Source organism: Salmo salar, chromosome 23 (genome assembly GCF_965601325.2).
Source record: "Salmo salar chromosome 23, fSalSal1, whole genome shotgun sequence".
Lineage (NCBI taxonomy): Eukaryota > Metazoa > Chordata > Actinopteri > Salmoniformes > Salmonidae > Salmo > Salmo salar.
The window spans coordinates 18,227,666-18,240,207 of NC_138313.1; the positions used below are offsets into that span (position 1 = coordinate 18,227,666).

General features: G+C 41.0%; 1 protein-coding gene across 1 annotated transcript in view; it reads left to right on the forward strand.

Annotated features, from left to right (window-relative positions):
• Positions 1 to 12,542, forward strand: part of tgfbr3 (transforming growth factor, beta receptor III) — a 153,623-nt gene that overhangs the window by 123,868 nt on the left and 17,213 nt on the right. Inside the window, exons 15-16 of the mRNA XM_014169092.3 lie at positions 6,000 to 6,050; positions 6,240 to 6,347. Coding sequence (XP_014024567.2) covers positions 6,000 to 6,050; positions 6,240 to 6,347 — 159 coding nt within the window. The remainder of the gene's footprint in view (positions 1 to 5,999; positions 6,051 to 6,239; positions 6,348 to 12,542) is intronic.

The window sequence follows — 12,542 nt, forward strand, 5'->3', positions numbered from 1 at the left end:
TGTGAGGATATGACAGAGCCAAGTGACTTGGTGTATAGCGAGAATAGGAGAGGGCCTAGAACAGAGGACGGCCTTCCCTGTAGCTCAGTTGGTAGAGCATGGTGTTTGCAACGCCAGGGTTGTGGGTTCGTTTCCCACGGGGGGCCAGTATGAAAAAAAAATAAGGGAAAAAAAATGTATGAAATGTATGCATTCACTACTGTAAGTCGCTCTGGATAAGAGCGTCTGCTAAATGACTAAAATGTAAATGTAAAATGACAAAACAGATTTTTTTGGGATAAAACTGCAGTTGTGTGTGTTGTGGTCCATGCGTCGTTAGGCTGGCTGGTCCAGGGAGTTCTGATACCAAACATCACATTGCACCCATTATGATCTAAACCATAGATGGGGGTGATATCATGAGAGCCCATTTGCTGTTTTCACTGCCAGGGCTTTTCCAATCAGCTTCCCCTTATGGGGTGATTACATCAACAAGTGGACTGTGGTCAGTGGGTGGGAGGAGTTAACCCCTTTTGACTCACAAGGTGCGTCCCAAATGGCACCCTTTTCCCTATGGGTCCTGGTCAAAAGTAGTGCACTATAAAAGGAATAGGCTGCCATTTAGGATGCAATACTTGACTCACAGGTTTAATCATACTGTGTTAATCACTAAGGGCTGCCATTGTTCCCAGAGCAAATGAAGCATGGCAAACAGTAATGGGGACTTGGGGAGTGTTTACTAATGGACTTGATTTGGCCTGTGTTAACGAATGAGCACCATGCCACTGCAGGGCCTGAATATTGGGCACAGACTCAGGCTGCGTCAGAAACGGCACCCTATTCCCTATATAGTACATTACGCAAATGTTCCGGTGCATGTGTTTAAGTAAGCACAGATATGCCAAAAAATGTAATGAAAAAAAGACTGCTGGGCTCAGAAACCATGCTTTTAATACAAAGGCATCTCTAATGGTGAGATGGCAAAGAAAACAAGCAGTCTTTTCAAAGCGGCTGGAGTCCTGCACTGGACAGGATCCCAATGAGTTCAGCTTGATCTACAAATCAAAGAGGGCAGTTTGGTGCACGGAAAAACATAAATGCCTCAAAGCTCAGCCATCAAAGCTACATTTACTGCCTCACAGAATCAATACATTTTCGAAGTTTTTATGGAACTGCGAGCTGTAAGGAAATGTTAACAAAATCATCCATTTCCCCCTAGTTACCCACATGAAAAAATTACTACCGTTTACTATAGAATATTACAGTAGTTACTATAGAATTTTATAGTAAACTGTAGTATGCTGTAGAACACTATACTACACACTGCAGTATCCCTTGATCATGTGTAATACTTACTATAGAATGTTATAGTATACTGTAGAATACAATCGTAAATACAACAGTTTTATCCCAAAAAATAAGCAGTAGTAAATACTACAGTAATGTCCGCAAAAATGCCATAGTCCACAAAAACACTTCAGTAAGTACTACAGTATTTAATTTGCATGTACCCTTCCCATTCCCTCCCCATATCAACATTTGTGCCACCCATAAGTGAGAAACCTAAATGGCAAGTATAGACCATATAGTGTGTTGCCTACAGGTCATACAAAGGACCAGAAGCTCTGAACTCTCTATTCAGAACCCAGTCATACCTACCTACAGGTCCTGGAAAATTTGCACTTTTAGTATTTCTCCAATAGGTTTCCTGAAGGAGAAAGCCTCCACTTCTATGTCAAAGATAATAAAACAAAAACACTATAGTAAATATTACACTAATTGTTACACACGTCGTATAGAGGAGACCAAGGCGCAGTGTGTAGAGTGCTCATTGTTGTGTATTTTAATGGAAACGAACACTAGACAAAAATAACAAAATGACAGCCAACAGTTCCATCAGGTTTACAAAACTAAACAGAAAGCAACTACCCACAAAACCAAAGGGAAAAATGGGCATGCCTAAGTATGGCTTCCAATCAGAGACATCGACGCCAGGACAGCGGAGTTCCGTAGACACCTGAAACCCCACCTCTTTAAGGAATACCTGGGATAGGATATAGTAATCCTTCTACCCCCCCACCAAAAAAAAGATATAGATGTACTATTGTAAAGTGGTTGTTCCACTGGATATCTTAAGGTGAATGCACCAATTTGTAAGTCGCTCTGGATAAGAGCGTCTGCTAAATGACGTAAATGTAAATGAGACACCAATAGACAGCTGCCTCTGATTGGAAACCATACCCGGCCAAAACATAGAAAACAAAAACATAGAATGCCCACCCACCTATCACAGCCTGACCTAACTAAACAGAGAAAACACAGCTCTCCTAGGTCAGAGCATGACACTAATGTCCTCAAAAACACTACAATAAATACTACAGTATACTACAATCTGCAAAAACACTACATTAATTACTATAGTATATATTAGTTTTATTTTATTACAGTATTTATACTATAGTTAACTGTAAATACTACAGTATACTACAGTAAATACAAATTTCAAGTTTTAGTACATTGAAAGGCCTTTCTTGCAAGCTCTAAACCCAACAATGCAGTAATCAATAACAATGTAATACTAAAAATAACATAAGGTACAACAAAAACACGCAAGAAATAAGAAATAAAAAGAATACGAGAAAGTAAGTAAGCATACTATATACAGGGTCAGTTCCTGTACCATATTTACAATGTGCAGGGATACTGGAGTGATACTGGAGTGGTAGATATGTAAATACTACAGTATTCACTGTGTTTATGCCGACTTTAGTCCACAAAAACACTACAGTGAATACTACAGGAAGGTCTGCAAAAACACTGCAGTGAATACTATAGTATTTATACCAGTGTACTATATTATTTTGTCATGTGGTTATTAGTGAAAGAGATAGTAGCTGTGTTCGAATACTCATACTAACTGTACTATTGTGAAGTAAATTGAGTATGTTGTATGCTTATTGGTCATAGAATGGATATAGTTAGTATGCCAAAAGTTCCCTTAACGTCTTACTAAATTCGGAGTTTACAAGTAGTGGACACTTTCCGTGCTTTTAGGGCCGATAATGCAATTCTTCAGAAAATTGTGTAGTTTCACTACGTTTTCAGATTTGAAGAATATGGTGGAAAATTTGCAGCCGAAGTTCGACGAGAACGGATAAAAATTCGTTGCTTTAACTAATTGTGACTAATGTTATGAACATGTTGAGCAATGTAATAAAGTAATGACTTTTCAAATAAGTTACGTTACACGTTATGTTAGCTGATAATTTGTTAGCTACGTTATCCTTACGAACCGCATAGCATATCATTACAGCAGTATGTACCGGTATGTTAGCTGGCTACCTAACGTTAGTTGGCAACTAATACATCATTGAACTTACCAGTATATTAACTATATGCTATCTAATTAACTACCCAATGTTTATTGACTTGATTATTCACGTCATTCTTAGCTTAGCTAAGTGGTATAGTCGTTGTGCGTTCTCAATGGACATTGTTCATTCTGGCTACCTACTCCAATTTCAGAGCACTCGTTGAATATGGCCGGTGTCAGTAAATATCGGGGAAAAAGTGTAATTCAATTATTGCCACCAACGCTCTGGATAACATGAAAACAGCCTAACCAGTTCTGCTAGGGCGAGAAAAATGGTCAGAGTGAGGTGTTCTCTCATTCGTGTCTGGAAGTAGCTAGCAAGTTAGCTTGGGTGCTTGACTGCGGTTGAGGTCAGAACGCTTTGATCAACCCTACTCTTCGGCCAGAGCGTCCAGTTTGCGCTCTGAACGCTCCTAGAGCTAAACGCTCTGAATTTACGAACAGACAATCTGACAATGCTCTGAATTTATGAGCGCACTCTGGCACTCCAGATTGAATTGACGAACACACACAAAATCGTAAAATGTCTAGCTAGTAATTTGTTATGCTAACAAGCTAGCGAGAGGTTGCATAGCAACAGCATCAACTTCCAGTAGACAGGCAAAGCGCTAGTATGCTCAACTGAAAGGATACTGTTCGTTTACAGTATACTAAAATGAACTAGTAGTATATAGTCATTAAGTATGTAGTATACAGTATGTTAGTATGGGTATTCGAACACAGATAGTGAGTAGTGTTGAATAGTGGTAAGAACCTTGAGCTACAAAAATAAGTCTCCCCACACTTGAATCAGATGCAGGTTTCAGTGCTAAGCTTCAGATAAAATATATAATTTGCTAAGCTTTCAGTCAACAGGCAACTTTGTTAGAGTACCGCCATTTTGAATCCCCTGTTCCATATCTCCCTATGCCTTCCTTTGACTTGTTTACAGTACAGAAATTATACAACACATAAAACTGTCTGACTGAGTGCCTGTTAGCTGACTGACTGACAGTAAGTTGTGCATCCAAGTCAACTGGCGTATCGTTTATCTGAATACAGACCTCGGATGTCAAGGATCTCACAGGGACTCCATTTGTCAATTCTACACACTTTGGGGAGACGGGTTGGAGTTCAGGGTTCAGAGGTTAAGAGAAACAAGGCACCACATCACTGAAGGAGTGTTCTGTTCCACTCTGTGAACAGCAAAGTCTGGGCAAACAAATGACGTTGACTCTATTGAGCGGCTATCGTTTCAGGGTCAACTGTGCCTAGAGCATAAGGAGATGAGAACATTGCCATGCCTTAAGTTTCCTTTCTGTCTTTCACTCTGTCTCTCTCCCCCTCTCTCTCGCTGTTCCTCTCACACATGTAGCGGAGCTGAGATCATTGTGAAAGCTACATAAGTATGAAGAACAAAGCTTTGCTTCTTACATTGAGAATGGTTGGACCTCAGGGTGTCTTTCATACTGTTGTCAGATGTGCTAGTTGCAGAGTTGATCTGGGAGGAAGACACAGCTGACCACTCAACCATATTTATTAGAGCACATGGGCGGGCGAGGCTAGGCGGGAACAGGGCAGTGACCCTTACACAGAACCTCAGAGCTATCACCCATACTCGGAACCTCAGCCGGCCCAAAACCCCAACATAGGTGGGGCTATCCATTCATAGTCTGACCTGGCTTAGAAAGTTCTTCTGCTATGGTCTTTTCATACGTTGTTTCATAATTCATAAACTACAACAGTACTGTAAAATGAATCTCCATGAGTAGTAGTTTAATCACAGCGGCTCCTCTATCCTCTCCCCTGACCTGGAACTCGTTGGGCGTCTCTGGGTGTTAACGGGTCAGCTTAGCATTCTCTACATAACAGGCCAAAAGGAACAGATAAGACTGGAGAGGAGGAGGAGTGGGAGGGAGGGATGGAGGGGATAGATTGGGAGATGGAGGGGGGGACTGTCACGGAGCGGTTTGGAGGGGAGGGGGAAAGGATGGAGGATTGAAGATAGGGGGAGCTGTCGTGTTACCAAAATCTCCTGTGATGGTTCTGTCATCGTCTGTCACGAGGGAATGAAAACCCAAAGGTGTTCTTTCCCAGAATAGCTGTTCATTGTGCCGGGGTCTTGGACCCGGACCAAGCCTGCTCTTGAGTTCGCCTCTACACAATAAGCACCATTGTATTGTTTGTTCAGAAGTAATTAGAAGCTAATTTGACTTTTGAAAGCCATCCAGATGACTGGAAATGAAGGAGTAAGCTGAGACCTGTTAGAAGTCAACAGGTTCATCTCCTTTGATTGTGTACTACTTATGACCAGGGCACGTAGGGCTCTGGCCAAAAGAAATGCACTTTATTGGGGACCGGGTGCCATTTGATACATAGTTAAGTTTCTGTTAGTTAGCTACTGGAACTGCATTGAGTTGCATCAGATCTCTGTACCACATTCGTTAGAACTACAGTTATCAACACAATGTCATTTTCAGCATCTGGTTAATCCAAGGTAGTTATGTCCATTGGGTTGCTCAGCTTCCATTCATAGGCACTGGCACTTTACGTCACAGCAAGTGTTCTTGACTCTTCAACGCGTAGTTGAGATGTGGTGTTTTCATGCATCTACAAATGTGTTACATTGTTGTTCTGTGTTAACGCCAGCCTGTGTTTTATGTTTCAGTGCCTCCCACCCGCACGGCACCACAAGGCCCTCCTGACCCACCAGGGGAAAGTAAGTCAATCATTGCTAGGTGATTCTAAACCAATGGTTTTTGTATGTCAGGATTTTAAATCACTTTGACAAAATAACTGTTGACCAGATTGAGTTATGTCATTTGCATATAACTTGTTTTCATACGGTCATGTCCAGAGAAAAAGAAATGCTGTTGAATAAAAAAAATGGGCCTTTTCTCTCCCTCAGCTGTTTTATATGTGTTGGACACCCCGACCGTGGTTGGGATCGCCTTCGCCGCATTTGTGATTGGGGCCTTGTTGACCGGAGCCCTGTGGTTCATCTACTCTCATACAGGTACGTCATTCTGACCTGTCCCTTTACCTACTGTATCTGGAGACAAAGGTAGGTCTTGCCATGCAGAGCTTCCTTAAAAAGAGACCTTGGTATCAATGGGACTCCCTGCCTAAATAAAGGTTAAATAAATAAATACATCATACAGTTACATCTACACTGGCATACTACTTAGAATGTATACCCAACACATTGCTTCATTTCAAGTGGAATGGAACATTCAATAGTGGTATGCTAGTTTGGAACGTAGACCCTCATTGTCACGTATTGTATACATCTGAATTCTGTCCCTTTACCTGCTGCTGCATCAGGTCGTACCTGCTGGCCCTCATGCAAGACTGAAGGTTTCACCTTGATGGTAACCTCTCGTCACCAGGGTTAGGCTCAATTCGAATTGAAGGCAGTTAATTAGGGAAGTAAACTAAAATTACAATTCAAAAATCGGGAAAAAAATTAGCTGAAAAGTAGAAGGTAGTCATTTCAATAGTTTTTACATTTCTGAATTTTTCATTCAAATCACTTCCTGAATTGACTGCCTTCAATTCAAATTGAGCCCAACTCTGATGGAAAGACAACACCATCTAAAGAATGTCCTAAACATCACAGTGCCAGAATGCTGCTATTCTATAATCGGAAAACATCCAAGAGCTGACAGAGGCGAGTTAACAATAACACATTGACTCCTCTACTGTAAATATATCCTGTTTGTCAGCATAAGCGGCTCTTCTTTTTCCTGCCTTTGAATGGGTCTTAGGTCCTGTGGGGTGGTCAGGAGTGGTCGGTGAGTATTCTCGGACACAATGGCCTCTGCTCGGACAGAGAGGGGACTGGCTGGAAGCTGGAATTTCCCCTGTCCATTTTGTGGTGCACTCGCCATTCGGCTCGCAGGAAGAGAGACACAATCTGTCTGTTAGACGCCAAGACCTTCCCCTCCAGCATCCCCATTCTGGTGAACTCTGATCCCTGCTGACCTTTAGTAGGAAGTGTGGTGGTCCCTGAAGCCTGCAGAGGACACTCCAGCACATACTGTAGAACAAAACAGGCCTGTCTGTGCTGGCTGGCTGACCGTGGATCTGCCTGGCCTGCCATTATGTTGGTGACCCCTCTTCATCCATTCCTGATGTGTTCTACACAGTAAAATCATTCATAAACAGGATCAGTGAGTTCTGTGTTGAGGACCCTAGCAGCATACACTCTTAGAAAAAAGGGTTCCAAAAGGGTTCTTTGTGGGGGGATAGGGTTTTAGCTTTTTGGAATACAAGGGTTCTTTGTAAGGCAAAGGGTTCTACCTAGAACCTTTAACATCCTAAGAACAGTTTTTTGGGAAGAAAGCATTCTTTGATGATGCAAGAAGGATTCTTTGGAAGGCAAGAAGGGTTCTACATAGAACCATATATCATATTTCCCAGCATGCTTTATGGCAGGGAGATTTACAGAATTGTTTGTTTTACTGTAATATATGTGTTTTTGCATTGATTGTTTGATACATTTTATGCTACACAAAGATAAATAACAAAGTTTCCTAAACTAATCCAATATATTGCACCCGTTACTGAGATGGTTGTTCCAGTTTCAATACTGAGACTACATCAATCATCTAATCTTCCCGACCCCGGCAGTCTTTTAGAATGCAGGTTGCGGGTGATTAACAATTCCACTTGTTGGATATCCTAACTCTGTCTGGATTCCAATAGTAATTACACATCACTTTGCAAGCCAGCATAATGTGACTTGCCGGCCTGATGTGGCCTGTAAACCAGGAGATTCCTAACACCCCTGTGTTAGGGTACAACTAGGCCGTCAAAGTAATCCTTTTACATTAAATGTATTGTCATAAATAATTACATTTTAAAGGGTAATAAGGCTAGTGGAAATGTTCATAGAGGTTTCTAGGATGAACCCTCCAAAGATAAAAAGCTTCCCGGTAGTACCCTTCATAGACGGTTCTAGGAAGAACCTTTTTAGATTATAAAATTGTTCTTGGTAGAACCCTTCCTAGAGGGTTCTAGGTAGAACCATATACAGGGGGTTCTTTGAATAACCCTACATAGAGGGTTCTAGATAGAACCCTCTGCAAAGGGTTCTACCTAGCACCATAAAGGGTTCCACTATGGGGACAAACAGAAGAACCCTGTATGGTTCTACTTAGCACCTTTTTTCTAAGAGTGCATAGAACAGACCAGTACTGTATTCTGTCCGCCGGTTTAGCCAGCCCTGTGTACTGTATACTACTATGCTGTTGTTGGCCCCTCTTCACCAATCCATGATGTGTTCTCAGTGGGAAACTGTGAAATCTCTTCATGAATAGAATCAGGGAGTTCTAATGAATTTCCTTAGGTGGGATAATAAAGTTGATCTAATCTAGGTGAGATCATTACAGAGCTGTGTGTCAGATACAGTATAATGTAGAAGCAGTAGGGTAACAGTAGTAATGGGGGGGGGGGAATCCATACAGTTACATATTGCAATATTTCTTAAGGACGATATTGATACTTTGACTGCAAGTATCGCATTTTTGCTAGGTAACGTTAGCTAGTGCCAGTTTGCTGTATGTTCGCCAAACTCCGGTATTTTTCATACTATAGCTTGTTTTCCATCTTCTTTTTAAATAGTGAGCCAACATGTTTTCGGCACCATGACTGATCAAAACTAATTTTCTCATGTTCTCTCGTCTCTCTGTAGCAGACACAATTGAAGTCGGAAGTTTACATACACTTAGGTTGGAGTCATTAAAACTCGTTTTTCAACCACTCCACAAATTTCTTGTTAACAAGTCAGTTAGGACATCTACTTTGTGCATGACACAAGTAATTTTTCCAACAATTGTTTACAGACATATTATTTCACTTATAATTCACTGTATCACAATTCCAGTGGGTCAGAAGTTTACATACACTAAGCTGACTGTGCCTTTAAACAGCTTGGAAAATTCCAGAAAATTATGTCATGGCTTTAGAAGCTTCTGATAGGCTAATTGACATAATTTGAGTCAATTGGAGGTGTACCTGTGAATGTATTTCAGGCCTACCTTCAAACTCAGTGCCTCTTTGCTTGACATCATGGGAAAATCCAAACAAATCAGCCAAGACATCAGAAACAAATAGTGGCCCTCCACAAGTCTGGTTCATCCTTGGGAACAATTTCCAAACGCCTGAAGGTACCACGTTCATCTGTACAAACAATAGTACGCAAGTATAAACACCATGGGACCACGCAGCCGTCATAGCGCTCAGGAAGGAGACGCGTTCTGTTTCCTAGAGATGAACGTACTTTGGTGAGAAAAGTGCAAATAAATCCCAGAACAACAGCAAAGGACCTTGTGAAGATGCTGGAGGAAACAGGTACAAAGTATCTATATCCACAGTAAAACAAGTCCTATGTTGACATAACCTGAAAGGACGCTCAGCAAGGAAGAAGCCACTGCTACCACCATAAAAAAGCCAGACTACGGTTTGCAACTGCATATGGGGACAAAGATCGTACTTTTTGGAGAAATGTCCTCTGTGATGAAACAAAAATATAACTGTTTGGCCATAATGACCATCGTTATGTTTTGAGGAAAAAGGGGGAGGCTTGCAAGCCAAAGAACACCATCCCAACCGTGAAGCACGGGGGTGGCAGCATCATGTTGTGGGGGTGCTTTGCTGCAGGAGGGACTGGTGCACTTCACAAAATAGATGGCATCATGAGGCAGGAAAATTATGTGGATATATTGAAGCAACATCTCAAGACATCAGTCAGGAAGTTAAAGCTTGGTCACAAATGGGTCTTCAAAATGGACAATGACCCCAAGCATACTTCCAAAGTTGTGGCGAAATGTCTTAAGGACAACAAAGTCAAGGTATTGGAATGGCCATCACAAAGCCCTGACCTCAAACCTATAGAAAATGAGTGGGCAGAACTGAAAATGCGTGTGGAGCAAAGAGGCCTACAATCCTGACTCCGTTACACCAGCTCTGTCAGGAGGAATGGGCCAAAATTCACCCAACTTATTGTGAGAAGCTTGTGGAAGGCTACCCGAAATGTTTGACCCAAGTTAAACAATTTAAAGGCAATGCTACCAAATACTAATTGAGTGTATGTAAACTTCTGACCCACTGGGAATGTGATGAAAGAAATGAAAGCTGAAATAAATAAACTATTATCCTGACATTTCACATTCATAAAATAAAGTGGTGATCCTAACTGACCTAAGACAGGGAATTTTTACTAGGATTAAATGTCAGGAATTGTGAAAAACTGAGTTTTAATGTATTTGGCGAAGGTGTATGTAAACTTCCGACTTCAACTGATATAGTGAGCAATATTTTTGGAACATCAAATGGCAATAAAATCGCATTATTGATTTGCAATACATATAGAATCGTGAGAATCGCAATACATATCGTATCGGCATCTAAGTATCGTGATAATACTGTATCGTGAGGTCTGTGGAAGTTCCCAGCCCTAGGCATCAGGCAGTCGTTTTACTGCTGTCTCCTGAGAAGTGCACATTGGATTAGTGTTTAAAACTCCACTGAGGTATATTTCAGTTCATATAAATATACATATGAACAACAACTTACATACGCACGCAAACAATGACTTCATCTCATCTGCCCAGACCTGCATGCTCACACACCCATCCCTAATGCCTGCATTACTGTTTGCCACTTGGCCTTAAATTGTACCAATTAGTTTTCTTCAGTCGCCCGTGCTATTTCATTATTTAAATAATAAATCATTCGATTTTTCCATTGTGTTAATGATTGCGGATTGATTGGTTTTCCATGTTTTTAGTATACATTTTTTCAAGATGAGTGATGAAAAGACAATCCTCCAGTGCATTGGGCATTTCACTACACCCCCATGTCTTGAAATAGGCAGACAGATGGATTAAAAGTAAGTTTACATTGTAATACTTCTGACAGCCAACTTTCTAGCTCCGCCCATAACTTTTGGACTTTATGGCCGGGGTGTTCATTTCTACAGCTCGTTGGAGCGATCAGGTGTTAGCGTGATTTACCTTATCTTCATCACTCTTGTTTATACTAGCACCTCTTTAAAACGTCCACTTCATAACACTTTTATGAGTTTCCTATAGAGACCCACCATAAGAAACCCAAGCCTTAGATTGGCCTGTGGCCCAAAGATAGTTGAGGTCAGAAGTTGAATTTCTTTAGGGAAACGGGTGTATGGAATGTAGTTCGATTAGGAGAGTAAAGCCCTTTTTAGAAGTGATTTTTAAAAAACACTGCAGGCATGTGGTTTTAATATTGGTGTTATAGCTAGTGGTTCCTCTGTTGGATCATAACAGGCAGAGAGGATTAGGTTGCATCCCAAATGGCACTCTATTTCCTATACAGTGCTCTACTTTTGATGAGGTCCATATAGCTATGGTCAAAAGTAGTGCACTATATAGGGAATAGGGTACTATTTGGGATGCATCCCTATTCTATTCTGCTGTGGTCTTGGAAACTATTGACTTGTAAGACCAACATATCCCTACATGGAAACATTGGCATAGTCAAGTTTACTCCAAGAATATATATTTTCTCAAAAACACCTTAAAATATCTGCGGCAGAATATTTGTTTAAACCAGTGAATGATGAAACATCAAATATACCCACACATATCCCCTCAGGAGGCGAGGGACAATGTTAAATACAGGTTTGTTCACATTAAATGCCAAAACCACAAAAAAAAGTATCTACACTGTCTCACCCACTCACAAAACATTAACCTTGGTCTGTGTGGACCCCATTTGGCTAAATCCTTTAAAGAAAACTCTAAGATGACTGAAGCATTCTCCTGATGGCTCAAAACGGACCCCTTCACCAGACTAGGCATGAGAACACATTCTAATCAGGTAGCAGTGTGAACTGTGGTTTCCCTTATCAGACTCTGCAGATAGGACTGCTAGCTCCTACTTTGATATTCCCCATAACTGGTATAGAAGTTCACAAGTAGACCCAGGGGAGTGGAGGGTCTACTCTCAAGTATTCTTCTTTATCATTATCTTGTGTTTGCAGCCACAGGGAAAGGGACATTTATTTAATACATTTTTTAAATAAGAGATATTTCAACATAAACTGAAACCGCTATGAGAAAGTTGTTTATTCAACAAGATCTCACTTCGGTATTCAATGTTTGTCCAGGGGGAGGATAATCAGCTATGGGTGAAGTAAAAGTAGGTAAGGATTAAGGTTGTTAAAACA